Source organism: Glycine soja, chromosome 10 (genome assembly GCF_004193775.1).
Source record: "Glycine soja cultivar W05 chromosome 10, ASM419377v2, whole genome shotgun sequence".
In the NCBI taxonomy this organism is placed as follows: domain Eukaryota; kingdom Viridiplantae; phylum Streptophyta; class Magnoliopsida; order Fabales; family Fabaceae; genus Glycine; species Glycine soja.
Window position 1 is genome coordinate 12,853,040 of NC_041011.1, and position 27,335 is coordinate 12,880,374.

General features: G+C 31.0%; 1 protein-coding gene and 1 long non-coding RNA gene across 2 annotated transcripts in view; one reads left to right on the top strand and one right to left on the bottom strand.

Annotated features, from left to right (window-relative positions):
* The first annotated feature begins 20,075 nt into the window (after positions 1-20,075).
* LOC114371068 lies at positions 20,076-21,106 on the top strand. The gene is made up of 4 exons (XR_003658002.1): positions 20,076-20,166; positions 20,255-20,355; positions 20,750-20,913; positions 21,021-21,106. It is a non-coding gene; the product is annotated as an uncharacterized LOC114371068 (long non-coding RNA).
* Positions 21,107-22,251: 1,145 nt separating this feature from the next.
* LOC114370818 (cytochrome P450 93A3-like) overlaps positions 22,252-27,335 on the bottom strand; it is a 32,386-nt gene continuing 27,302 nt past the window's right edge. Inside the window, exons 2-3 of the mRNA XM_028328206.1 lie at positions 24,550-24,991; positions 22,252-22,980 (exon numbers count right to left, since the gene is read on the bottom strand). Of these exons, the coding sequence (XP_028184007.1) occupies positions 22,366-22,980; positions 24,550-24,991 (1,057 nt within the window). The 3' untranslated portion in view covers positions 22,252-22,365. The remainder of the gene's footprint in view (positions 22,981-24,549; positions 24,992-27,335) is intronic.

Consider the following 27,335-nt stretch of genomic DNA (forward strand, 5'->3'; position numbering starts at 1 on the left):
ATTGTGAAGGTGATGCATTGTATAGGCACTCATATCATCACTCAAGAAATCATAAGCAGTGGAAGAATGGGAATGCAATTTCTGAAATGGGAAAACATGCTCATCAAATAAGACGTGACGACAAATTATAATTTTACTAGAAGATAAATCATAACACTTGTAGCTACAATGATGCGAAGGATAACCCAAAAACACACATGGGGTAGATCGAGGTTGTAATTTATAGATTGTGGTGGATGGAAAGAGAGGATAGCATAAACACCCAAACACCCTAATGTGAGAATACGAGGGATCCCGTTGGTGTAGAATTTGAAGAGGAGAAGTGTTTCCCAAAACCTTACTTGGAAGTATATTAAGAAGATATGGTAATGCATGATGCCAAAAGGAAGGAGGAAGAGAGGCATGAGCAAGAAGAGTACGAGACATATTATTGATAGTCCGAATTTTCCATTCAGCTTTCCCATTTTGAGATGAGGTATGGGGGCAAGAAAGATGGAAAGACATACCATTAGTTTTACACAAATCCCAAAAAGATCCATTGTCAAACTCCCTTCCATTATCACATTGGAAATTTTTTATATTACGTTCAAATTGAGTGAGAATGTGGGCTCGAAAAGCTAAGAATTTCTCAAATACATCAGACTTTCTAGCCAATGAAAAAGTCCACAAATAATTAGAATAATCATCCAAAAATAAAACATAATATCGATGTCCCATTCAACTCAAAATAGGAAATGTCCAAATATCACTATGAATAATATCAAAAGGCATAGACGTACTCGTAGAAGAGGAAACAAATGGCAACTTAATATGTTTTGCAAAAACACAAGATTGACAAAGATTAGAACTAGAAAGACGATTACAATCAATGCTTTTATTTTTTTTAAGAACATCTAAAATAGGAGCACTTAGATGACCCAAACGATCACGCCAAAGCTTAGGAGAAATGGTGGCAAAGGTTGAAGGAAGAGCTTGATGTTTGATAGGATTAGTAAGAGAGTAAAGATCACCATGGCTATCACATCTCATTAGTGGCATCCCCGTCTGAAAATCCTTCACAGAAAAACCAAAAGGATCAAATTCCACAGTCACAGAGTTATCAGTAGTGAATTTTCTAACCGAAATAAGATTTTTGATAATTTTGGGAGCATGTAGAACATTTGTGAGAGATAGGGGAGGATTAGGGGAAGGCAAACAAGTATGACCATAGCCATGAATTGGGATAGTATGACCACTACCAACAATAATACCATGATGATTGCTCAAATTAAAATAAGACGAGAAATTACCATTGGAAGATGTCATATGAGAGGTAGCTCCGGTGTCCATGTACCATGATGGATCCGAGGGACTTAGAGACATAATATGCATCGCCACTTCAATATTTGTAGGAACATAAGGAGCGGACTGCCCATTTTGAGAGGCCATGTAAGCATGTTGTGGTCGTGGCCCAAGAACGTCGGGTTGTTGTTGCTGTCTCTATGGTGCTGGACCCCGGGCCCACCCTTGGTTTGGATATGGGCATGGAGGAGCCCATTGAGGCATCCAACCCCAAGGTGGTAATTTGGCCAAGGTGAAGGCCCCCACTGTGGCTGTTGCTGTGGACTCCCACCGAACTCCTGCGGACCACCACTGCCACCCCCTGCACGGCCGGATTTTCCACTGCCGGACCCATAACCACCACCACCGGATTTTTTTCCAGAATTCTTACGATATCCAAACGGCTTCCCACAGTGTTGCTGGTCCGAATGTGAGGAATTTGAGTCATAAACAGATTGTGAGGTAGCTACCATTACCGACTCCGAACCCGTGGCAGCCTCCTTTGCAAATCCGGCTTCCTCAAGTGTGAGCATCGACCGAGCCTGATAAAACGGAGGTAGAGGATCACTCTACCGAATTAACGTCCCTACACCTCGATATGCACTTGTGAGACCCGAAACAAATTGAATGACAAGGCGGCTCTCCGACACCGGTGCTCCAACATTTTTCAACTGATCAACAAGGGACTTGAGACGTTGACAATATGCCAAAGCAATTCATCGGATTAACATTAATTGCATGATAAGTTGGTCTTTCTGCAGGAGTATCATAAGAAAAAATGAAGGTTAAAAAATAATTGGTTAAATATAGATTTCTATCATTTGTTCAGAGGTGAGGGGAAAACAGAATGTTAAAATAAGGGTTAAGGCTCCTTTAAGTGATTTTGCCACTAAAGTAAATAAGTAAAGATGTATCCCACCATTAATGTAATTAAAGTGCATTTTGATCTTAACCTACTAAAATTTAGAGACAAATTCCTTTAGATGAGATTTCTCCTTAAACAAGAGTAGTCGTCACTCACCATGCGTTTTTCATCCTTTGCTATTTCTTTCAAATATTAAGGTCAAAATGAAACAAGCCATATACAGGTTGAAAATCAACTCTGCAATTTCACCCACAAATGTTATCAAACTCGTGGTTTCAACTCTTATGCAACCTAAACAGGAAAACTAAGTGAACTCAAAACACAATCCTTTCCTGTCATTTTTTTCAACAAAAACAACTTAGATGAAGGATATTCTTTTATAATTTTCTCACCTGCTTTTTTTTTTCTCTCTCGCATTTTGTCTACCCAGTCACCAAGTGGATGAGATTAGAACTGTGCACCTCCGATCTCTCTTTGCTCTTTGCAACTTAAGAAAAGTAGCAGCAGATTATATCTTAATCCTGAGGATAACAAGGGATAAAATGAAGGAGATTCAAATAATACTAGGTTTTGATTATTTAAATTCAGATGAAATGGAATAGAACCTGATGAAATGCATTTCAATTCATTTCATCCAATTGCCCTATTTTTCTTCCCTTCCAATTCAGCTGGTATGGGATGAAACCAGTCTTTTTTATCCTATCCATCATAAAAATATCTAAACAATTGAATGAGAACTTCGTTTCATTCCATTCCAGTACTTACCGTTAAATATCCAGAAATGGTCCAATTGTCAAGAAAATCACTACCCCAACAAAGGAACTAACTAGAAATTATATATTGTTGTCATCATAGTGATATATTGTCCACAAACAAAAACAATATCACTCTCATTTCCTCCTAAAGCGAAAAGAATGCACTATAGAGGATAAAGTGAAAATCAATTATTGAGATTGTAATTAACGTAGGTTTTTGTTATATATGTATTCGATTTCACCACAATCTTCAACCATTGATTCTAATCAATACTTATAAACGCACTTTATTCTCTAAACAGCAACCCTCACTTTAGAAAGCTTTTTGTGGTGTTTAATACCAACCCTTGTCAGATACATATATGTGATAAGTATTCAAGAAAATCGGTATCAAATAAATATCCAATCCCAATACAACAACAAACCTTTATTTGACCGGGTGAGGTCGGCTACACAAATAGCATGACACCATATCAATCAGCTCACTTAAAGACCAAACTTAGATATACATGTCAAGCAAATAAAAAACATCAAAGTCTAAATGCATTCATTCATTCATTCAACTGACTTGCAACTTCAAATTCAGGACCTACTCAATAGAAAGTGAGGCTTAAAGTAAGGATAGAGAAAGATTTTTTATTTTTTTTTTACTTTAAAAAAGGATAAATAGTGAAATCCGTTTATGCAAGATTTAAAATTATAACTTTTAAGTTATTAACATAACACTCTAATCAACTAAATTAATAAGCTAATTATATTATAAAATAATTAATGTTATTATATAATACTAAAATTTTTAATATATATTTAATATATATATAAATTTACATAATAAATTTTGTGACAATTAATTTTATAATATCAAATCCTGTATAGATTATTAATTTTAAATTAATTTATAAAATATATTTTTTAAAAAAATAAAAAAGTTCCCAATGAGTCCATACTGATTACATAAGATTGTGAATGTGTAATGAATCCATATGGATTACGAATCTCTAACTTTGTTAGGGATAATTTTAAAAAACTGAAAAAAAAAGCTTCAGATGCACCAGCAATTTAGTGGATGTGCGGAAGCAATTGCCAATAAGTAAATATGAGAGCGAGAAAGAGATACCGACAACTAAAATCCACCCAAAACTCTATGATGGGTGGAGCCCAGTTGAACAAGGGCACATTGTTCAGCTCGCAGCAAAAGGAGCGGGGAAATAATTTCAATTTATTTACTATTTTTATTTTTTTAAAATCAAACGGTTTTAATAAAATTTCATCTTGGATTATGTTATGTCAGTTACCAAGTTATTGATGTCAAACTGATTTGAATCGGCAGTATGTACGGTGATTGATACTGTTTTTAATTTTTATCGATAAAAAATTAAATATAAAATAAAAATATATTGTATTATTTTCATTTATTTTTAATAGCCTATATTTAAAGAGATTTATACTACTATTATTAGCTATATAATAACTTGTAGACGAGTGTTTGATATTTAATTATTTTTTATTGTTTATTTTATATTTCCTTTAAAGAAAAAAGTAAGAGTTAAAATAAAATAAAATAAAAATTGATCCGATTGAATCTGCTTTATAAAAGATAAACTTAGATTTTATTTGAATTTCAAACCAAACTAATAATGGTGAATTTCAAAAACAAAATAATTGCATTGGATATTTTTTTTTTATCAAAATTGATCTAATCTAATCTTTAAACATGCTTAGATAGAAAACGTGTTCTAATATTCTTACAAACTATTATTCTATGAGTTTAATGTCTATATATTGAAAGTATAAAATAATTTTACATTATCATCCGATCACACATTATTATTTAAATTATTTTAAGATAATTATTTTAAAGTCAACAAACTTATTTGAGTTGTGATTGAATAACCGTTTAAAACTTTTTATGAGTATAACCTTTTTTTCTCTTATTATATTCATATAAAAAAACATGATCATTCGACAAGTTATTAGAGAGAGAAAGCAATCAAAGATTAAGCAATGAGATTAAGAAAGTCACCTAGTGGCCCAAAGAATTGAACATGAAAATAGTGAACAAGCCTACCTAGAAGCAAGAAGACTATACAAGTTGTTAGATGAAAGGAGGATTATGGTAGAAGTCGTGTGAGAGAAGCAATGAATCGGATGATTCCACTGAGAGCATGGAGGAATTTGTGATTCCTAGAGATATTCCAAACCTTGATTCAATGGTGGTTTACAAGAAAAAATCATGTTTAAATTTTTTTAACGATGCTCCAACCTTTCCAGGATCCTCTCTTGAAAGGAGAAAGAAAGACTGTGGAAAAAATCATAACGAATATGAGTCTCATTATCTATCTAGTTGAGAGCATAACTAATCTTGTGATTCCTGAATATGTTTCAGATGATTCGTTGATGTCTTTAACAATAATTTTTTTTCAGATTTTTTTATGAATGTACCAATCTTCTAGCAAGACCTTTAGTCCAACTTTCTCCTGTGTATGTATTATTACGTTTTAGATACAAGAAAAGGAGATAGTTGTACTTTCATTTAAAAAAAGGAGTCATGCGATTCAACTAAGAGCATAGCTGATTTTGTTATATCTGAATATATTCTAGACATTGATTCGTAGAAGATTTGTGACAACGAATTAATATTTAAATTTTTTTTAGCGATGGACCTACAAGATATATAGACTTTAATTTTAGTCCAACTTTATGTGTTGTTGTATTTTAGGGTTTTAGATGAAGGAAAATACTTGCCATATTTTCAAGAGAAAATAATTTAGATAATATTCATTCAATAAATTTTTTTTTCTTCCGCATACGTTTGTCATTTTGATTATTAACCATAAACGACGTGGCTAGTTTGTCATGAACGAATGAAAAGCATCTTTGATGGGAAATTACTACAAACTCAACAAGTAATGGAGATTCTATAATTAAGAAATGAATTATTTTATCGCCCCTTGCTTAATTCTCAGGGTGTTAACTGTTAAGTGCTGGAGTGTGGCCATGTGGAGAATTTGATTATAATTTAGTTTTACTTTAAATGATTCGTAAAGGTGACTATTGAATTTCTCTAACTTCGATTATTTTTTTGTTTGTTTTTTCTTGATAACACATGACAAATATTTGCTTGATTCATTGTGTACGCCAGTCTGTTTCAATGTCTCCTACCACTTAATCCAATTGCAACACACCTTTTGTTGTTATTATCCATAAAGTTTTATTTGCCTATAAAAAATTCACATGTGATCTCATAATTTGAAAATTGAATTTTTAACTAATCTAACCAAATCTTATAAAATATAATCTAATCAATTTGAAAAGTTGTACTTTTAAAACTAATCTGATAAGATATTATTTAATCAAACTACTCTATACAAATCTAAGATATCACCAAATAGTCCTTTAATATAAGCATGTCTCTATAATATACATCGCAGTGTATTAACCTGTGCAACATACAAGTTTTTTTTTTTTTTGGCCAAATGTCTCTTTTTTGTCTTTTATATTTTAGTATTTTTTTTATTTTAGAATAGTAAGTTTTAAAATTTTCATTTTGTTTTTTATGTTTTCAAAATATCTCATTTTTATCTCTTTTTTAGCTGAGACATTAAATATGTTACTCACATATTTATTAATGATGATTGGAATGATAATATGACATGTTAATTTTAAATTATTTCATTTTAATTTTATATTTTTAAATGATTTCATTTTGATACTTTAATTTTAAATAATTTTATTCTAGCTCATCAAGTTTGTGAAATGGTAAATTTGGTCCTAACAGTTACATAATATGATGTACAATACAAGGATATTACAAAATGGAACAATTTAAAAAGGTGACATTTTAATTAAGATGCCAAATCATTATCTCAATCAACTTTATTGAAAATTTCTTTAAAGTTTTAGTCAAAAAAGATTAAAATGGAATCTTTACAAAATATAAAAAATTAAAATGAGACTGTTAAAATTTAATATATCAAAATGAAAAAACTATAAAGCATAAAAGACAAAAGTAATATTTTTAGTTTTATTTTTCTTTTCTTATAGGCATTGCACTACACGAGGTTAAATCTATAGCTGTTATTTAAACGTATTAATTTCTCAATTACTTTTAAATTTTGTGTATAAGTATATATTAAAATATATAAATATAAATATATTGGCATGGTTATGAATATTGATATATATCTTATATTATTTCAGTTTAAGAGAAATGTATATTTTGAACATGTATATCTTATAATATATATATATATATATATATATATATATATATATATATATATATATATATATTATAACCATGTTAATATATTTTTGAAAATTTTATATTTATATCTACTAACAGATATTTATATATAGGATTTATAAATAAATGAAAAATTAACCCATTAAAATATAAGTTATAAATTTAACTAACCTGTGTAATACACGGATAATATACTAGTACATCATAGAGACGTGTATATTAGAGTGTATTAATATTAAATTAATCATTGGATATAAATTTTGCTTAAAATATTAGAATATTTTTTCATGACTATGCAATTAAAGAAGGTGCAATAGCATGCGAATATAAGTATTCAATGAATATGGAAATATATCAGCTATGTTGCGAAAAATATTTTAGTTAGTTTTTAGTTTTTTTATTAGTTGAAAAATTTATTTGATTATTTGATAAATAATTTTTTTTAATAGTTTTTAGTGATTTTTCTAACGCTAGCTTTAATTTTTTAGTTTTTTTATATATTTTATTTCATCTTTATCCTTGATATATTTATTCATTTTTCTTATTACATTTTTTAAATAAATCATGATTTTATTATTTTTGTTATTTTACACTTTTCAGTTACATTAACATTTAATTTAATAAGTTAATTTTTTTAACTTACAGCTGTCAATTGCTAATTTGTCAACTTCTAGTTTTTTCGCTAGTCATATGTTTAATAAAACTAGCTGAAAAACTAATTAGAAACTAAAAAATTAATTGGTAATTGAAAGTTAAAAAATAACTTATTAAATTATAAGTATCCAGTATAACTACTTAGTGAAATAACTAAAAAGTGCATAAAACCATATTTTATTTAAAAAAGATAACATGAAAATGAATAAATATATCGAAGATAAAAGTGAAAAAATATAAAAAGTTAGTTTTAAAAAATGTTATTTCAAATAGCATTTCAAAGAATTTTAAAAAATTACTAGAAAGTTACTAAAAATATTTATTTACCCAACAATCAAATGAGTTTTACCTTTACTAAAAAAAGTTAAAAAATATCTTAAATGTCTTCCCAAATGTAACCATTCAGGAATTAAAGTTGTTAATTACTTGTACGGTTTTAGAAATGGAAAATAGTAACATGCCCAAACTTTAATGGCTGGTTTGTTTAAATAAAAGAATCTGTTTATTTAAATTTATTTGTTATAAAAAGTACTTAAAAAACACAGCTTTTTATTTTTTTTACTTTGTTTTTCTAAACTAATTTTGGGTTTTTTTACTCAAAATGGGTATTTTTTTTTCTTTTTTTTTTTCAGATGAGGGTTCTTTTCGAAGTATTTATCGAAAGGAGATAAATCGTATGTTATAACTTTTAAGTTAAAAGTTGTAACACCTATTACAATTTTAATTATTTTTATTTTTTTAACTAAAGTCGTAAAATTATTTATTAGTATTTGCTTTTCTCAAATTCTATAATGTTACAAATTATTATATAATATGTTTTGGTCCATTAAGATATTACATATTATTACAGCTTTGGGTTTTGGTCCATTAAGATATTCTTAGACGAAAGCCCGAAAGGAACAAGGTTCAGACAAATTGACAGTGAAGGTCTTCTAGACATATTTAAAGTTCCCATGTCCCTTATGGTTAGACCCTTCTTCCCACACCTTGGGGTAGAGCTAACACAACATATGGATCAATTTTATAGTATTTACTTTTTAATTTTGTAATCATATAAAATTTGAAAAAAAGTAAATAATAAAGTCATAGAGAGGTTCACGACTTCACTAGCCACACCATGAGGGTCTATTCTTCTCCATGCATCAATCCTAGCTGTTTAAATTAAAAAAAAAATATTACAACTTTGAAGTCATAATAAAAAAAAAGTCATAAAATTAAAAAAATACACTAAAATCATAAATAATTTTATGACTTTAACTTTTTAAAAAAAAAAGGATTACGACTTTGAAATCGTAAAATAAAAAAACCATAAATAATTTTATGATTTTTGTTAAAAAAGATTCGTAACACCTATTATAACTTATCTTTTTTTCTATAAATAATTAAACAACAATCCCATCTGCACAAACCCAAAAAAAAAAAACCTTTTGGGTAAAAAAAGCCCAAATTTTACTTAATAAAAATAATTTTCTGCTTATTTTAAGAAATAAATTTTATCTATTTGTTAACTAAACATCTTTTAAAAAAGTATTTATTTTAAAATTACTTATTATAAATTTAAACAAACTCATCCATTATCATCCTTCCTCGTAGCAAATATTTTTTCTAAAACCAAAAAATAAGAGAACGACAATTGATACCAATGTTTTTAAACAAAAGTTGACAAATTTAATTTGTTATTGACAAGTTTAGTACACGATAAAGGCAATTAAACTGAAAAGTTAATCTCTAATTATAAAATTTTGACTCTTAAGTTAATCTCTAATTATAAAATTTTGACACCTACATCAGCCTATTCTGGACCTCCAAGGATGAGTAGAATCCATACATTTTTGGAAGGATATAAACCATTGCCTTCACACAAGTAGGGATACGGGATAAGGTGGAATGGGGTTCTCAGCCCCCAGCGTGTTGCTGGGCAAAGAGGTGGGATGTATTTGCCGATTATATTAGTCTATTTAACAAAATAGTTATTATAATTATATTATGAGTACTAACACTATTAGAAAAAGTTGTTTTTACGATGCTGATTTTAAATCGGTTAATAAAAAATTGTCTTAAAAAGAAACATGGTGACATTTTTATAAATAAATATAATTATTTCAAGACGATTTTGCAAAATCGCCTTAGAAACTACCATTCTAAAACGGTTTTGAAAAAATCATCTTAAAACAAATGTCTTTTTCTTTTATAAATAAACTAGCATGTAACCCGTGCGTAACACACGGGTAGTTTCTTAAGCGATTCCACAAGTTTTTTTTTTTTAATTTGCAATATACCTATAAAATACAATTTAGTGTTGAAGCATAAAAAGCTGAATATTAATAACTAAATAATGGTGAAAATAACAAAATTAACAAAACAAAAAAGTTGAATATTAATAACTAAATAATTGTTCAACAACTAAATTAACAAAACATTGTTGTAAAATTTCAACAGTCCAGATATGGTCTTTGGATATATATGTCTTGCTCTGCCACATGTTTGTTGGTCTAGTAGAGGGATGAAGTGTATGTCAAACTGGTAGCTATGATCACAGGCAAAGAACTTGATTGTTGTGGACTCGTAGATTTCTAATTCTGTTCTGAAGTTTTCCAGTCCATCAGCCAAATAGCATCTTCCTTTGTGTCGCCTGACCCGTATTTCATAGATGGCTCCATTATATTTTAAATGAACATACTAGGGATAGTCTGGTGCCCATTGTTTATGGTAGAATGATGTGAGTGGAGACTACTAAACAGATACCAAGACAAATTTAAGAAGGTTTAAACATATGGTAAAATGTGTATGGGACACAAATTAAAGGTTAGTGTATATTCAACATGATCAAATGAGACCAAAAATACCAAAGCAAGACACAACAACCACTCAACACATACCTAAATAACTGCCCAAGCTGTTGGAAAAAAGGCTAGGAGGCTCGCAAAGATGTCCCCAACTGTGAGACTCAACAGAGTAAACATTAAACCTAGAGCAACAATGACTCCAATGAACAGAAACAATTTGAGATGACGAAACATCAACTGAAAATCTACACCAAATTGCTTTCTACCCATGGATACAATCTGCAATTTCAAATGCCACTAATTAATAAGATTATTATCAAACACAAGCAGAAAGAACAAAATTTTTATAATCACCGAATACCGTCCTTAAGGATAACCATGAGAGCTACTACCACTATCCAGGACAGAGCATAAACCTGATGAGAAAATGTATGTCAAAAAACTATTATATACATATATAGTTATTTCTGTTATTTCTTTTCTTTTCTTTATACCTGTAGTAGATTAATCACCCAATATACTCCAAAGCAAGTTGTTGTGTAATTCTGCTCCAAATAGAGGCATATATCATCATCATATTATGTTGACCAATGACCACAAATGCAAGAAATGAAAATCTCAAATTGTGAGTAGAACAGCTCATAGGATACCAATTTTTCCAATCTCTAATGCAAGTATCATGATCCAGACAACGAAAAGAAATCCAAGTTCATTCCAATGAATATTCTCAATGACAAAAACCTGCATGATAGTTTTAGATTTCATTAGAAAATATAGATGTTAGGTACATAAATGGAAGCAACAATTGTTTAATATTGTTTAATATGAAAAAAATAATACAATTTTTTATTAAAAAAGTATTAGACAAATTGAAAATAATTAAAGTGAGCTTAGTAGTTGTTTAGTGCACGATGAAGATGGGATTGCTACTTTGATACAATTCTTGGTCATTGAAGTCAGCGACACTCTTTAAATATTGATTCATGTCGAGAGAATTGTAAATCTATCTCATGCCCAATTAATCAACATGTGTCGAGAGCCTTTGGAATTATGGCACAGACTCATCGTTGTCCACAGAGCCCCCTGGCTCTGAAGTTTAAATGATCACGTTATTCATCTTTTGAGGATTGAAGAAACTGAACTGCAACTTTGGGAAATGTTCTCAGCTCAGTGCTTAGGAAAGAAAGACACCAGGTGTATAGGCTCCGTAACTATCTTCTGTATTAATGCTTGAGTGCTCTTTATGGCTGCATCATATTATACTACATTTCTCTTGTAAAAAGGATGAAAAGCATATGGAAAAGTACATATTCAAAATTCACCATACTGAACTTCTTTCATTGCCGTAGTGAAAATTGAATCGAAGCTAATCATCATTTTTCATTTTTGTTTAGTTGTCTGTCAATGGTCACTCTACTATTTATTTACTTTTATTTATACAGAATTGAAGTAAAGATTGAATGAGGGAATTAGATAGGAGTTGTGATGAATTAATATTCTCACCCAGTTGCTTGGTTAGTTAATTTTTAATGTTAAGTTGTGTATGGAAATTCGAACAATAGGAGTGGCCCTATTTCTTCACACAAGCAGTTTAGTCACCAAAATCAAAATGATCAAACTTGCCAAAAAAATGGAAGTTTGTAGTTAAAAAAATCACAAATTTAATTATAATATACTATATAGTATTATATACTACTATATTATAACAAATAGTACAAATGTTTTATTTAATAAAAGACATGTTAACAAGTACCAGTCCACACTCCCCCAAAGCCTAAACGAAAAACAGAAAAATAAAATCTCCTTACTTGACATTTTAACATTGTGAAGCAAGCTTGGTGAGGAACTAATGGGGCATCAAAATGTAAATAAGGGTGTTTATGAGAAAGTTAATTACATATCCATGATGTAAGATCCAATTTCAAATTTTAATTAGAAAGTAAAGTAAGCAAATGTTTCCAACTGAAAATAACATAAACATGTATCTTGCAGTTTATATTCTTAATTTGAAACTCAAAGCAACAGACCAAAAATGCAGAACATAATGACAAGGAAGTTAAACTCAAAACCTCAAGCATTGACATAATTAACAAAAAAAAGAACTTAAAGAGAGCTGTTATAGTTATCTTAGTGCAAGAGTGATGACCCTTCAAAATGAGATTGGCCTCTTTAATGAGGTGTAGGAATACAACTGCACAATTGACATGCTGTAAGCGAGGAGTAACTCTTTCTACTATGTTTTCAGCCTCACGAGCATTAGCTGCCTTGTATCTAGAAAGAGCGTCCAATATAAAAACTTGACCCCATCTAGCATGTGAAGCAAATGTAAGTGATGTTAGGTTAATGAGCCAATATGTGATCATGGATGAATGAAGAAAAGCCAAGATGTCAAATAAAATTATAACCAATAAAAGAGAGGAGATATGTTAAAACTGAATCAAAATTGTTTCCAATTTTAATTATATTAGCAAATATACAACAAACTTACTCTGCACATTCATTTAAAGCAGTAAGGAGCTTCGTTAGTGTGTGACTGGAGATCTCAAAGATGGGTCTACTACTGTTTTCCTGAACTTCGGCAAGTGCTGCCATAGCATTAGCGACCACCATTGGATTATTATCAGATATCAAATACTTTAGGGATTCCAAAAATCCCGTGTCCTCAACTAACTTTGCATTTATGTCATAAAGTTTGGCAACACAAATAGTTGTTGTCTTACGAACATATGGATCATCATCCTATCAAAAAATACCATATATGAATAAGAGTTACAAACAGGGCAAGAAAAGAAAAACAAACTTTGGCATTGTGGTCAACCAGAGGAATTTCAAATTTAATTTAATAATAGATATATATAAGTTGTAACGGTGCCATGTAAGTACCTTTAGGCATCTTTGAAGGGGATCACATAGATATTCAATAATTTTATCAACACGAATGCAACCCATTGTCCGTACAGCTAAGGCACATATCAAACCAAGATGTGTGCATGATTTAGAAAAAAAAAGGGAAAATAAAGCAAGTCAAAGAAATTTATTTTCAAGATCATCAAAATAGAACAGTTTATCCTTTGAATGTTAACCACAATCCAAATAAGATCACCAACACTGGTAGGCAGTTTTGATGATGTAGCTGCCAATTGATATTGCCATTCAAGCGAACACTTGAGCTTATTGCTAACCATAATTTTGTTTATAGTTCCTATATGAATCAAGTGAAAAATATATAGTATCAAAGAAATTATTAATTTAAGAAAATACGTCTGGGAAACACTAATGCAAATACATAAGGCGGAAATCAGAAGAAGAAAAAAATCTATATAACAAAACTGTAAAATGCAAAGAACATCTCTCCATGCTAGGTTTTCAATGAGGAAGCCTACTTAGCAAACTCGATCACAAGCATTGCAATAAGTTTTCATATAGCAAAAGCCGAGCAATTATTGTATAGCTATAATTCTTCCCTAATTCAGAGAAACCATTTGAGTCATCAACATTAAATCACATCTAAGAACATACCAAATCTACACAAATTCCACCAGATCTACAACCTGAAAAGATAAAAATGCAAGAAAAAAAAGAAGAAAAAAACATCAGATATGAGATTTTAGGATAAAAAAGTTACCTCATGAAACGCTGCCACAAACCGGATCGCAAAGGTGAAACCCTAAACCCAATTCTCCTTCCCCTCTTCCACTTCCATCATAGTACCTATTGCATCAAAGATTTTTCTTCACAATAAAAGAACCCACAGTTTGATTTGTGTTATTGGCATAATATAATCTAATAAATGGCATGCATAAAGGTAGACCATCATGCATTCATAAATACTATATATATATATATATATATATATATATATATATATATATATATATATATATATATATATATATATATATATATATTAAATAATAGATACTTCAGTCGCAAACAGAATTGAAGCTTGATCTTCAAAGAACTCACAAAAGACCCAAATATCTTTGATCCCCTGCAAATGTAAACATATTGAGTATACTCAAATTCAGTGCTTAAGAACGACTTAGTTCAAATAATATTTTATAAGAAAAATTAGAGTACAACAATGTATAAGTTAAGTACCTTTTTTCTTCTCAATTATTTAGGTAACCACAAATCATAATCCACTCACCGCCCTAAAAAAGACAAAAAAACTCAAAAAGGATTATGGGTAATATAAATAATGCATCAAATAAAATTGAGTATATGAATCAACATTTTCTTGAAAATAATATTTCCTAAGGTGAACAATAGTGACAATACTGGGAGCCCCTACCTGTTCAAGTGTCAAAATCAGTTCTATTTAACATTGAAACAGACACACACACTAAAGTCAAACACAAAAGAAACACCATAAAAATGTTCCAGGTAGCAAAACAAGTAAAGGTTGAAATAAGAAAAAGAAAGAGTGATGGATGAAACATGCACGGAGGCAAATTCAGGAGGAGTGATTAGAGAGGGTTCTGGGTACTTTTCCTCGAGTATCCCCACAATCACATCAGAATCAGCCACCCATTTGCCATAAAAAAGAACCACTGGCACCAAATCCATTAAAAAAATACAAAAGGGGTTAAATCCAATTAATGGAGGGAAAAAAATCCACATGCAAAAAAGGATAGCACGAAGCATACTTCGTTGAACAAAAAGAGCTTCAACACCTATTAGTTGGCGAGAATCTCACAGAACAGAGGGTAACAGCGGATCAAAACCTGGACCAAAAACACACAAAAATGAAAACATAACATGCATCAGAACAAAAAGAAAACATGCATGAGAAGAACAACTGGGAAAGAAAAGCAAAACCTCGTTTGCAGTCGAAAAAATGCACAACAACAAATCCATGCACGACAGGAACCGAGCAAAAGAACGGACGAAAGTGAAGATGGGAAGATGGAAGAAATGAACGGATGATACAAAAGTGAAGAAAAGATCAACGAGTGGAACTTGCAAGGGCAAAAAATGAAAATTGGTTGAAACACATCAACCAACGTGGCACACCCAAAAAATGAAAATTGGCTGAAACAAAGCAACGTGGCACAACCAGAGGAGTGGGAATTGGACACCCAAAATGACCAAAAAACCATTAAAAGGGACAACTATCTAATTTTCAAGCATGGGCACACCAGTAATTTTCCTATACTTCTCTTTTATTATATAGGATATAGATAAATAGAATAGAATTAGGGTTTGAAAGTGTTGGAGTGAGAAGAGAGCGTTGCGCAGCTTCAAGTCACTGGCCATGGGTCGTATGCACAGTTGCAAGTGATTCAAAACCAGCACGCTCCATCGGAACCCTCCATTGCTCCTTGTCCTCCATACTCTCCCTCACCGGCCCTGGCCTAATAACCGCGGCAATTCTAGGGGCACGAGTGGCGAATGCTTGCAAGAGCGCGGCCCACTGGATCCCCTGGACGATGCCGAAGTCGCGACAATGAGGACCAAGTCGCCGTCATCCGTGACTACCGCTCCAAGATCGAGGCCTAGCTCTCCAACATCTGTGATAGAATCCTCAAGCTCCTCGACACCCGCCTCGTCCCCTCTGCCGCCTCCGGTGACTCCAAGGTCTTCTACCTCAAGATGAAGGGAGACTAACACAGGTACCTTGTCGAGTTTAAGACCGACACCAACTGCAAGGTAGCCGCCGAGAGCACGTTCTCCGCCTACAAAGCCGCTTAGGTTTGCTTTTGTTTCCTTTCGGTTTTTTCGATTTTATTTTTTATTTTTTGCGATTTGACTGAGTTTGTGATATATTGTTGGCACGCGCGGTAGTGAATCTCACGCGCACGCGATTTGGTGGATTTTGGGTTAGAATGATGGAATCTTTTACGGTGACAGTGATTTTTTTTAAGTGATGGATGTTGAAAACTGAAAATATTACTTGTTTGAAAGTAAAAATATTAGTAAATTGTTGAATCAGTTTTGTTTGCATGTTTGATCTATGGTTCAAAACTTGTGATTCCGCGCAATTTGCAAATTATAGGTTAGAAATAGTAGAATCTTTACGGTGACAGTGATTTTTTTTAAAGCGAAGGAAGTTGAAATTTTGAAATTGCTTGTTTAAAATTGAAAATATTAAATTGTTGAATCCGTTTTTGCTTGCTTGTTTGATTTGCAGTTCTAAACATGTGGTTTTGCATTGCGATTTCTTTAAGTCAGAACAATGATTTTGAAAAAAAAAAAGGAAGTTGAAATCCGGAAGTTACTTGTTTAAAATTGAGAATCTTGAATAATTGAGTAGCTTTTGTGTGTGCGTTCTTTAATTTTGTGTAGTGAAATTGATCTGTGGCTTTCTAAATTGAAGATTTTGTTCGAATGATTTGCTATGATTTTGAAGCGTGGATTCGGCGTCTTGTTTGTTCTGATGTTTTTTATTTGATTATGTTGTGTGCAGGACATTACTAACACCGAGCTGCCTCCAACTCACCCTATCAGGTTGGGTCTTGCTTTGAATTTCTCTATGTTTTACTATCAGATTCTTAACTCTCCTGATCATGCATGCAGCCTTGCAAAATAGGTTGGTGTTAGAGAATCTATTTTTTTTTTCAATAAATGCCTATTCGATCAAATTACAATGTTTTCTGCTGTAAATAAAAGTACGATTATGACTGTATGTAGTATAATATTCAAATCTTGTAGTTTTCACATTCATGATATTTTTGTTTATACACAGGGTGACAGTCTAAATAGGATGTTGCATGTGGCTACATTTGCAATTTCGGGGTATGCTAGTACCACTTCTAAGAGTCATTTTTGTTTTAAAAAGTATAAATAAATAACATGGAGTACTTATTGTCGAAGTGCATTATTTGTTTAAGATGAGAAGTAGCCTTGAACTCAATAACATTATTTGTAATGAATATATAGATTTTTTATCCATCAAATATATTTGGGTTTGAGTCTTATACAGTAAAAAAAAACTATATGTACTTATATAACAATGATATTTGTAATTGAACAATTTCACAACATTTTCTTAATATTTTTTTTTTAGTATATATCATTACTTATCACATCTTTCACTTTTTTTTCCCTTTTATCTCTCATCTCCTTTTGCTTCTTACAACCTAAAGCTAGAGTGTAGAACAATGATTTTCCATACTACTATATGTGGATCTAATTATTATAGGACTCAACTTGTTTCATACTATGCACACATTCACATACATTTTGCAAAATTTGGATGGGACGCAAGGGTAGCACTTAATATCTACGGTGCTTTCAATGGCAAGAAGTACATTAAAGCTCAGAAACTGAGGTAAGCTATGACCTGGTTTTGTTAATGAGTGATATGAAAAATTAGGATGAGAAATTCAATAAACTAAAACCACAATAATAGAAAACAAGACAACATTTTGTCTTCATCTTGACAACTATGCATTCCTCTCTTTGCTAAATATTTTGCTAAAGTTAGGGATTGGTTTTGCTAAAGTTGATTTTGAATGGAATCAGCAATAATGCATTGAATCGAATCCCCTCATAACTAGCAGGTATGTGGTTTCATATGGATGTAGGTATGCAATATATGGCATGGAGAATTTTTTACGCAGGGAATTCAGAGAGTTTGGTAACTATGACCCTTCATTTGAGTGCCTATAGAAGTAGGTTTTAGCATTGCTTTGAAAAATCCATTTCATACTTGCCATAAAGTGATTCCCATATTGATGTGTTGTTGCCTTTAAGCTTCAAAATTCAAACTATATTTTGGATCCTAGAAATAGTTTCATTACCAAATTCACTTTATTTGGTTTCTCATCACAAAATTTATTCATGAAGAGCAAAATGCATTCAATTTTCAAAACAAAAGCAGAAAATTACTACTTTAAAATAGAATGATGACTGGTGGAGTACTCACACACAAAGAATAATAACAACGACGACAAAAAAGTATTATTCTACTTCTGTTAAATAAGAGTTCTAGACACTGATAGGTGGCTCTAAAATTTTATCTAGAGGCACCAACGAGGATTAGTTTAAAATTACAATAGATTGTTTTAGTGTAAAAGAAATTAAATCGTTAACATAAGGTTCAAGTTGAGTTTTGTTATTGGAAGGAAGGTGGTTATAAATATGATTTTTTTACATGGTTAGAGATTGTGTTTTATTTGATATTGTTGGAACTGCTGCAAGGTTGAAAAATACACAATCAAAAAAAGGACTCAAAAGAGAAATGTTGTTTTGTTTCCTATAAATATGATCCTTTGGAAAATGTTGTTTTGTTTCCTATAAATATTAATTTTTCATTTCATATATGTTATGTGATAGGATACACAATCAAAAAAAGGACTCAAAGAAAAATACAAGTGGGCCCAAAATCTGGCGCGTGTATGAGAGGAGAGGCAACATAGGAAAAGAGAAATACGATGGTGTTGAGTATTGAGACAGTTACTGAATTAGAGTAAGGACAAAGTTGGAAAGAAAAAGCGACTTATTGCTTAAGCATCAACAACACTACTTTTTGGCACAATCCTTGGTCTCATTCAAGCTACAGTTCTTATATTTGCAACCAAGCCTCAATTAGGTGTTATGGGTGTCAAACGAGTAAGTTTCTTCTTTATTGAGAGTATGGTAACAAGCTTTTTTTTAGAGATGGAATAGTAGAAAGTAATCTCGTATGATATATAAATATAAGAAAATGTTAAATGGACATCCTTTATGCTAATATACATCTCTAAGAAGAGAAAGAAATGATAAAGGAAAGTGATATATATAATTGACCTAAAAAAAAGAAAATAATATATGTAATAGATATTTTATGTGATAAAAAAAGAGGGTTAATTAACATATATAAAGCATGTTAATTGAATGTCTAAAATATTTAGATGTCCAAGTATCATTATAAATACATATTAAATAAAAAAATTAAAATTATTTTTAAAATATTAATTAATGATAAAAATCATTAAAAAACCAGGCATTTGAAACTTTTAATTTTGATAAATCTTAAATGTTAGTTTAACTAATATAATACTATTTTAATAATAATTTGAAAATACTCTATTATATACAGTGTTAATTGAATGTTTAAAATATTTAGATGTCCAAGTATCATTATAAATACATATTAAATAAAAAAATTAAAATTATTTTTAAAATATTAATTAATGATAAAAATCATTAAAAAACCAGGCATTTGAAACTTTTAATTTTGATAAATCTTAAATGTTAGTTTAACTAATATAATACTATTTTAATAATAATTTGAAAATACTCTATTATATACAGTGTTAATCAAAGAATATTGAGGGTACTGATTAAAATAGTTAAAAATAAATAAATTTATTTTTATTAGATAACTAATTGGGAGAAAATTGTTAATGTTATTGAGAAAATTTGAGTTTGGATTATAATAATTAATTAAGAATTAGTTTAAAATATTATATATTTGATTAACTTGGTTTATTTGTTTCTTTGGTTTTATTATATAGTTTCGAGATATGCATTGAATGTCATATAGGACCCAATTTTTATTTTCACATTGAAGTTAGGCATCAAAGGTGCAACCATTGCACATGTTCTCTCCTAGTAAGTCTTACTTTGTTACATATTTGAAGAATAATCGTTAATCATTTTCCGAGTTCTTACTAACAAAACTGCAACCATACCCTTGTAGGTACATGATGACATTCACTCTCTTATTAATATTAATGAAAAAAGTGCATCTCCTACCTCCAAGCAAAAAGGATTTACAGATTTTCCGATTTCTTAAAAATGGTAAGGTGGCTAAATATAGCATGTTGAGGTTGTAAATTGTTTATAAGTATTGTAAGAAAGAAAGAGAAAAAGTTAGTCACAATAAGCTCAAATATGTAGCAGTAAAACATAATTTAACCATATACGTACATATATATAAAGGTTTCAAGATGGGTTGACTCTTACTGTTCAATTAGCCCAATATAAAATATGGATTAGACAAATAAAATTTAACTCCAAAATCATATTAGCTAAATGCTTTATTAATTTTAAATGTCAAAATAGACTCCATTTTTTTATTTTTTATTTCACTTATTTTTTTCACATATTACATTAGTGAATCATAGTTAATGGTAAACTTTGCTAGATTACTTATGTTCATTTTTGTTTTCAATTATTTGATCAATTATTGCAGGAGGATTGTTGATGCTAAGGGTAATAGCAGTGACATTTTGTGTTACCTTAGCAACATCATTGGTTGCAAGACTAGGTTCAATTCCCATGGCTGCATTTCAAACATGCCTACAGGTGTGGTTGACATTGTCCCTTCTTGCAGATAGTTTGGCTGTTGTTATTTAGGTACAAAATTTTTTCCCTCAATTTCTTAGAATAATATAACATATTTTATTGTTTAGTTTGAGAACATTATCATATTTTTTTTCTTGTTTTCAAATTCATGTATACAGGAAATGTTGGTGTAACCACATAATTACGTACTGGTGTCACTAGTAAGTGTAGCCACAGAATTCATTCTCTACAGGATCAAACATTTTAAGACGGTTCTTTTTAAGAAACGTCTTAGAAGGTATACATTCTAAGATGATTTTTTCGTAAGACGGTTCTTTTTAGAATATATACTTTCTTAGATGGTTCTTACAAAAGAATCGTCTTAGAAAAGTTGATTTTTCTACGATGGTTTTGTGAGAACTGTCGTGAAAAGTCTTAACTTTCAATGACATTAGATATAAAGACGGTTGTTAACTGTCATTAAAAGTCTTTAATAACCGTCTTTAAATGTCTTTTTTGCAGTAGTGTTAAAAAAGCTTAAGGACTTTAGTTTAGGATTTCAGTTATAATAAAAAATATAATATATGTTGTAGATGATGAGGGGAAGGTGACAAAGATGCAAAAGTGAAGGGGAGTTCTTCCAACGCTACATTTTTTTTTGAAATGGAAGATGATAATTGATTTATACTTTTGTTGTGACATTCTAGACTTTTAGTTTGATTTATGTTTAATTACTTAATGTTGTTTAATATCTTTAAGACTAGTCATGACTTTGTGTTGTGATTTGACTATTAGTATTTTATGTGATTTACCATCCCAACACGCAAGGTGTGAGTAAAGGACAAACTCCAATATATTAAAAGAGATGAAGCTTTGAATTCCTGAAAACCAATGGAGTATATGGATGTTATTGTTGGACTCCTTGAAACACCATTTGGAGAGATAAATTAGAGTTAGATTGGCAAATTAATAATCTGAAAGTCAGTTGACCAAACTAAGTGAAGACCTAATTAATCAATCTTTTGGTCCTTATACCACACCCATTTTTTGTTTTAGTTCTTATACCTAAAAACTTTACGGTTTTTAATTTATATATATTTTAGTCTATGTTCTTAGTTTTCTAAAACTATAAAACCATCACAAAATGGAGACATAAGGACTAAGAATATGATTAAAGCGAAAAGTTAGTGTAAATATATTAAGAAGTATATAAAAAAATTCTATAAAAAAACTATATAAAAAGATTAATTAAACATACTTTTTATTTTCCTATACAAAGATGAGCATATAGAGAGAATTAATTAAGAAAATGCTTATTTTCTTTATATCAAAATCAAGACGACATTTCATTATTTATTAACCCAAACAATAAGTTTTCATCTTTGTAATTAAAAATATGATCACCTTGAATTTCTTTTTCTAAAGAAAAAGTGAAAGCTGCTTTATTGGACTATTGGTGATGAGATAGAGAACATATTATTATACACTAAATGCATTCTACCATTAATTTTCTCAAAATATACACTAGAAGGGAAGGTTCATGCGTGGCACAGGGACACAAATCAAAGGATGTGCCCTAGGAAGTGTCATGGCTGGTTTTTCTTCCATGCTAACAGTCCCATCAACCCTAAATTCAAAGCATTGAATCATAGCAGCAACGTTAGTAGGCACAGTCTGAAGTGCAAGTGATGCACCAGGGCACAACCTTCTCCCAGTCCCAAATGGCAATAGCTGGAAATTCTGTCCCCTCACATCAATTTGTTTGTCTTCATTATTGTTCATAAACCTCTCTGGCTTGAACTCAAGAGGGTCCTCCCAAATTTTGGGGTCCCTTCCCATAGACCACAGATTAACAAACACTAAGGACTTTGCTGGAATGTCATAGCCACATACATTGCAGCTTTCTGATGATTCTCTCCCTAGCAGTGGCGCTGTAGGGTGAATCCTTAGTGTTTCTTTGACTATGGCTTGTAGGTATGGAAGGTTGGGAAGATCTGATTCTTGTATTAGCCTTTTGTTCCCTGTCACTGAATCTATCTCTTGTCTTGCTTTCTCCATCACATGATGGTTGTTGATTAACTCTGCTAGTGCCCACTCCATGGTTATAGCTGATGTGTCGGTTCCTGCCATATATATGTCCTGCATGTATATAATATCATGCATGTTTTTAAAGAGTTTATTAGGTCATGCATAATAGTGTAAATTAATTAAAATAACATTACTAATTTTTTTTATTCATAACAATTAAACTTGTATCAAAGGATTTACAATAATATCAGTACACTAATCAATCAACTTAACTAAAATTTTTAGATAAAAATTACAAATAATTTATGATTGAATAATAATGTAGAAACATTTTATATAGTCTAACATATGATATATGATACAGATCCATCAAGTTATATGATATCATATGTTATCTGTATCTCTTTCTTTAATCTTATCCTTTGTTACAATTTAAATTCAAATTTTTTCCCTTTTATCTCTTTCACTTTTTAGTTGTATATTTTGTTATACAAATAAATAATTTTACAAGTATCATTTTTCAACTTATTTTCCCATTTTAAAATTAGATTAATAGTCCGTACAAGTTAGGTTACTTTTAAGAAAAACAAGTTATTGGGTGCTCCTCCATTTCCTACGGCCTCGGTCATGGCTGCTGGCATAAAATAATTTGTCTATATATAGAGAGAAAGGGACCCACTAGCTTGTATAATCTTTATAATATAATTATATATGTTGGTGCACCATTGAGAAAGTTAATGAAGGGAAGGGAGACAACGGGCAATCAAACAAAACGTTTCATGGACGTTAAAGAAAGAGATCAATTAATTGTATGTAGATAATATTATCCAGCTGTAATGAATAAAATACAATAGAAAAAACACAAGTCTTGCTTGCATATATAACATATCTAGTCCAAGTCTAGTGTGAACAATTCTAGATCTTAAGAAACTTATAATTATAATTTGGGTAAGATAAACATTGAAAAGTAAAAATTAAAAATTATATTATAGAGTCACATGCATGTACCTATGAATTTATACGAACTGATGCAAAGCATCCAAAACAATACCCAACAGCTTTATGGGTAGAGAATACAAGCACACAAGCAAGTCCATGTTGAGCAACATAAATAGGAAATAAGGTGTTTTCAATCTCTTTATTTTTGTCAATTTTAATTGAATGCTAGTAACAAATTTTCTAATATACTCTTTTTAACACACATTTTTTAATATATTCCTTTTAACACACATTTTCTTAGTAGTTAAAACTTATTAAAAATTAAAAAATCAAGAAAAATTCATTAAATAAAAGGCGAGACTCATAAAAATTTATACATTTCAATAAACTTTAATCAATAATAAAGTGTGTTGATAACATTTCTTAATTTAATTTAATTTTAACCAATAAATTAAAATTAGTCCTCCAATTTTTTAAAATATGTTATTTTAGTCTTCCACTAATTTCATTCATTGGTGACAAAAACACATTGGAGGGACGAATAGAAAATTTCATATTTTTAAAAGGTTGAAGAACTGATTTCATTGATTAAAAAATACAAGGAATAAAACCTCTTTCTATTACATTATAGGTGTTAAATAATTTTTTGAGTGGCCTAAAATCATTTTCGAAGTTAAAAAAATATCTTGCATAATTATAAATAGAGTATAATATAACTCAAGTCAAAATAGAATTGCTTACCAAGATGAAAGCCTTGACATTCTCTCTAGATAACTTGATCTCCCTGCTCTCATCTTGATGAATTTCCAACAAAATATCAAGCAAATCCCTAATCTCCTCCCCTTCCCCTCTTTCCTTCCTTCTCTCCCTCTCCTCCTCATGCTCCCTTATCACCCTCTCCATCATGCCATCAAACCTCTCCAAAATACCCACAAGCCTCTTCTTTATCCCATGCAAATCCAACCCCTTACACAACCACACAAAATCCGCCAAGTTGAACTTCCCCGCCAGCTCAGCAGTGTCCGCCACCATCTTCCTCACGTGCTCCACGTCACCATCGCTCTCGCAACATGTTCGACTCAAAACCATCCTCGATATTACACTGTTGGTCAAAGTCATCAACTCCCCACTAACATCCACGGCCTCATGCGCCTCCCCTTTCGCCCTCAACACGCGCAGAAACCTTGTTAGTTAGAAAATGGAGCAATTATATTAGTAGATTTTAGTGGAGTAATTAGGTTAGTAAAGTCTAGTGAAACATTTAATTAAATTTGACTATTTAGTTAATATTTTTTTAAAATTTATTATAATATTGTTCCTGGCATGGGGATGTACTTTTATATCCAAGCATTTATATTTTCTAAGATTCACTACTAGAAAAATGGCTTTTTAAGACACGCGATTTACGACGGTTATTTGAGGAACCGCTTTAGAAAGTGGTGCGGTGGCATTTTTGTAATTATTGTGTAACAAATTTCATTTTACGACGCACTTTCTAAGGCGGTTATTGAAAACCGCCTTAGAATGTTATGTTTTATAAAATTTAAGCCGGTTTTTAGAAAAAAACCGTCGTAGTTGTAAAAACAAATAAGGGAAATTGCTCCTAGACCTCACGGGTGTGCACGTTTCTGCTAGCTTTCGAGATTGCGCTGCTTTGAACCCTAGACCTTTGTGCTTGCTCCTTCGTTTTCTGCTTTGAATCCTAGACCTTTGTGTTTGAACCCTATTGATTTTCGCTTTCTGCTTGCATGAACCCTACTGATTTTCGGTTTCTGCTTGCTCCTTCTTCCATTGAAGCTCCTTCACCTGTTCTTCCATTGAAGCTTCTACCCCTTCTTCCATTGAAGCTCCTTCAGCTCTTCGACTTCATCGCTCCAACTTCTCCGCTCGAAGCTTCGTGAAGACAGAGATTGGTTAGTCAGTTACTAACTTTGTTAGGTTAAGCTTATTTTAACCTTGTTTTAGGTTAATTGGTTCGTGTACTGTTGAAGAAAGGTCACGGGTTCCATGTAATTTCTTTTAATGGTGTTGTAATGGTGTTGTAAAGATAGTTTTTTGGCTGAAATTTAGTTTGCTTTCATCTGAAAGCTGAAAAATAGGGTAATTCGGAAAGGACATAAGAAGTGTTATAAATTATTGTTTAACAATCAAGAGAGATTGAAGATACTGTAATCCTATTTGGAGTTGGGAATTTTATGCTTTTGTGGGATTTAAGAACTCTGTTTTGTACTCTTTGGTTTAAAAAAAAAAAAAGAGTTAAATAACCCCAAATTCATGCTTAATTGCCCCTAGTTTTGTTTGGATAATGTTGGAGCTTGAATTGGAGTTTACTTTTACACCAAAATAGCTTTTAGGACAAAAGTTCTGTAGTGTGAAAATTTGGAGGGGTTAATCAGGTTTTGATGTTTTCTTATTCCTTCCTGTGAATATTCCTCTAGGAATGAATGACTCTAGATAGTATTCTTCTGTATCTATCATGCTAACTTGACTTATTTTTCTTTCTTCCTAACATGAACCTTTGTTTGCATTTGCTTGTAGGCTTGAGGTCTTTGACCGCGAGAAGTTTAACAATTGGGTGGAGAAGGGTGTAACTCCAGCCATTGAACCCAGTTTAAAGCTCTATGAAGATGTTTTGAATCTGGGATTCAAGGTTATTCTACTGACAGGACGGAGTGAAAGGCGCAGGAGTGTCACTGTTGATAATTTGATCAATGCTGGGTTTAAGGAATGGGACCAGCTCATACTAAGGTAATTCCCAAAACATATTTGCTAATTTTAGCAGAGCAAATGAAGTTTGTATATTAAATAAATGTTGTAAGATTGGAATATATGTGTATGTTCTGCAACCAGTTCTGTTTTACATGAACAATTTAATGCTTTTGTAATCTGGATAAATTTTGTTATTTTGTGTTTAAACCACCATATTGGCATATTTTGTGAATGACTAGATGCTGTTGTTGGATGATATTTCAGAAAGCTATTGAATGGTTATTATATTTTAGGTAGATGATGATATATTTGTCTTAATATCTTTGGAGAGCTAATGTTAAAATTTATTAATTAATTTAATGATACATTCTCGATTGTTTTAAGTAAAACAAATTTCTCTCCTTGGCATATTATCTCATTGTTGTCTGCGAATTTGTGTTTTCGTACACTGATAGAACTAATCCATATCATATTTTTGGGCCGGGATGCTGACAATACATACATATATTATCTATGGGAAAGCATTATAAGTTATGAAACTGATTCATATATACTTCTTATCAAGGGAATGAGTACAAATGTGGCCAGTCTTGTCTTGTATTTTCCCCTTATTTTGAGATGTTTCTCTTCAGCGATTCATGATATAGGGTCATATTTTCCTTTTCATTTGAATCATATGCCTTTAATATATGTTCTTTGTTGTGTCTGTAAATTCTGTATGGTTTGCCTTCATGTAGATTTTTTGGATTAGGCTTCACTGTTGCTGTTAATAAATTAACTTGCTATTATAAAATGGGAAAAAACAGGAAAAAAAATAA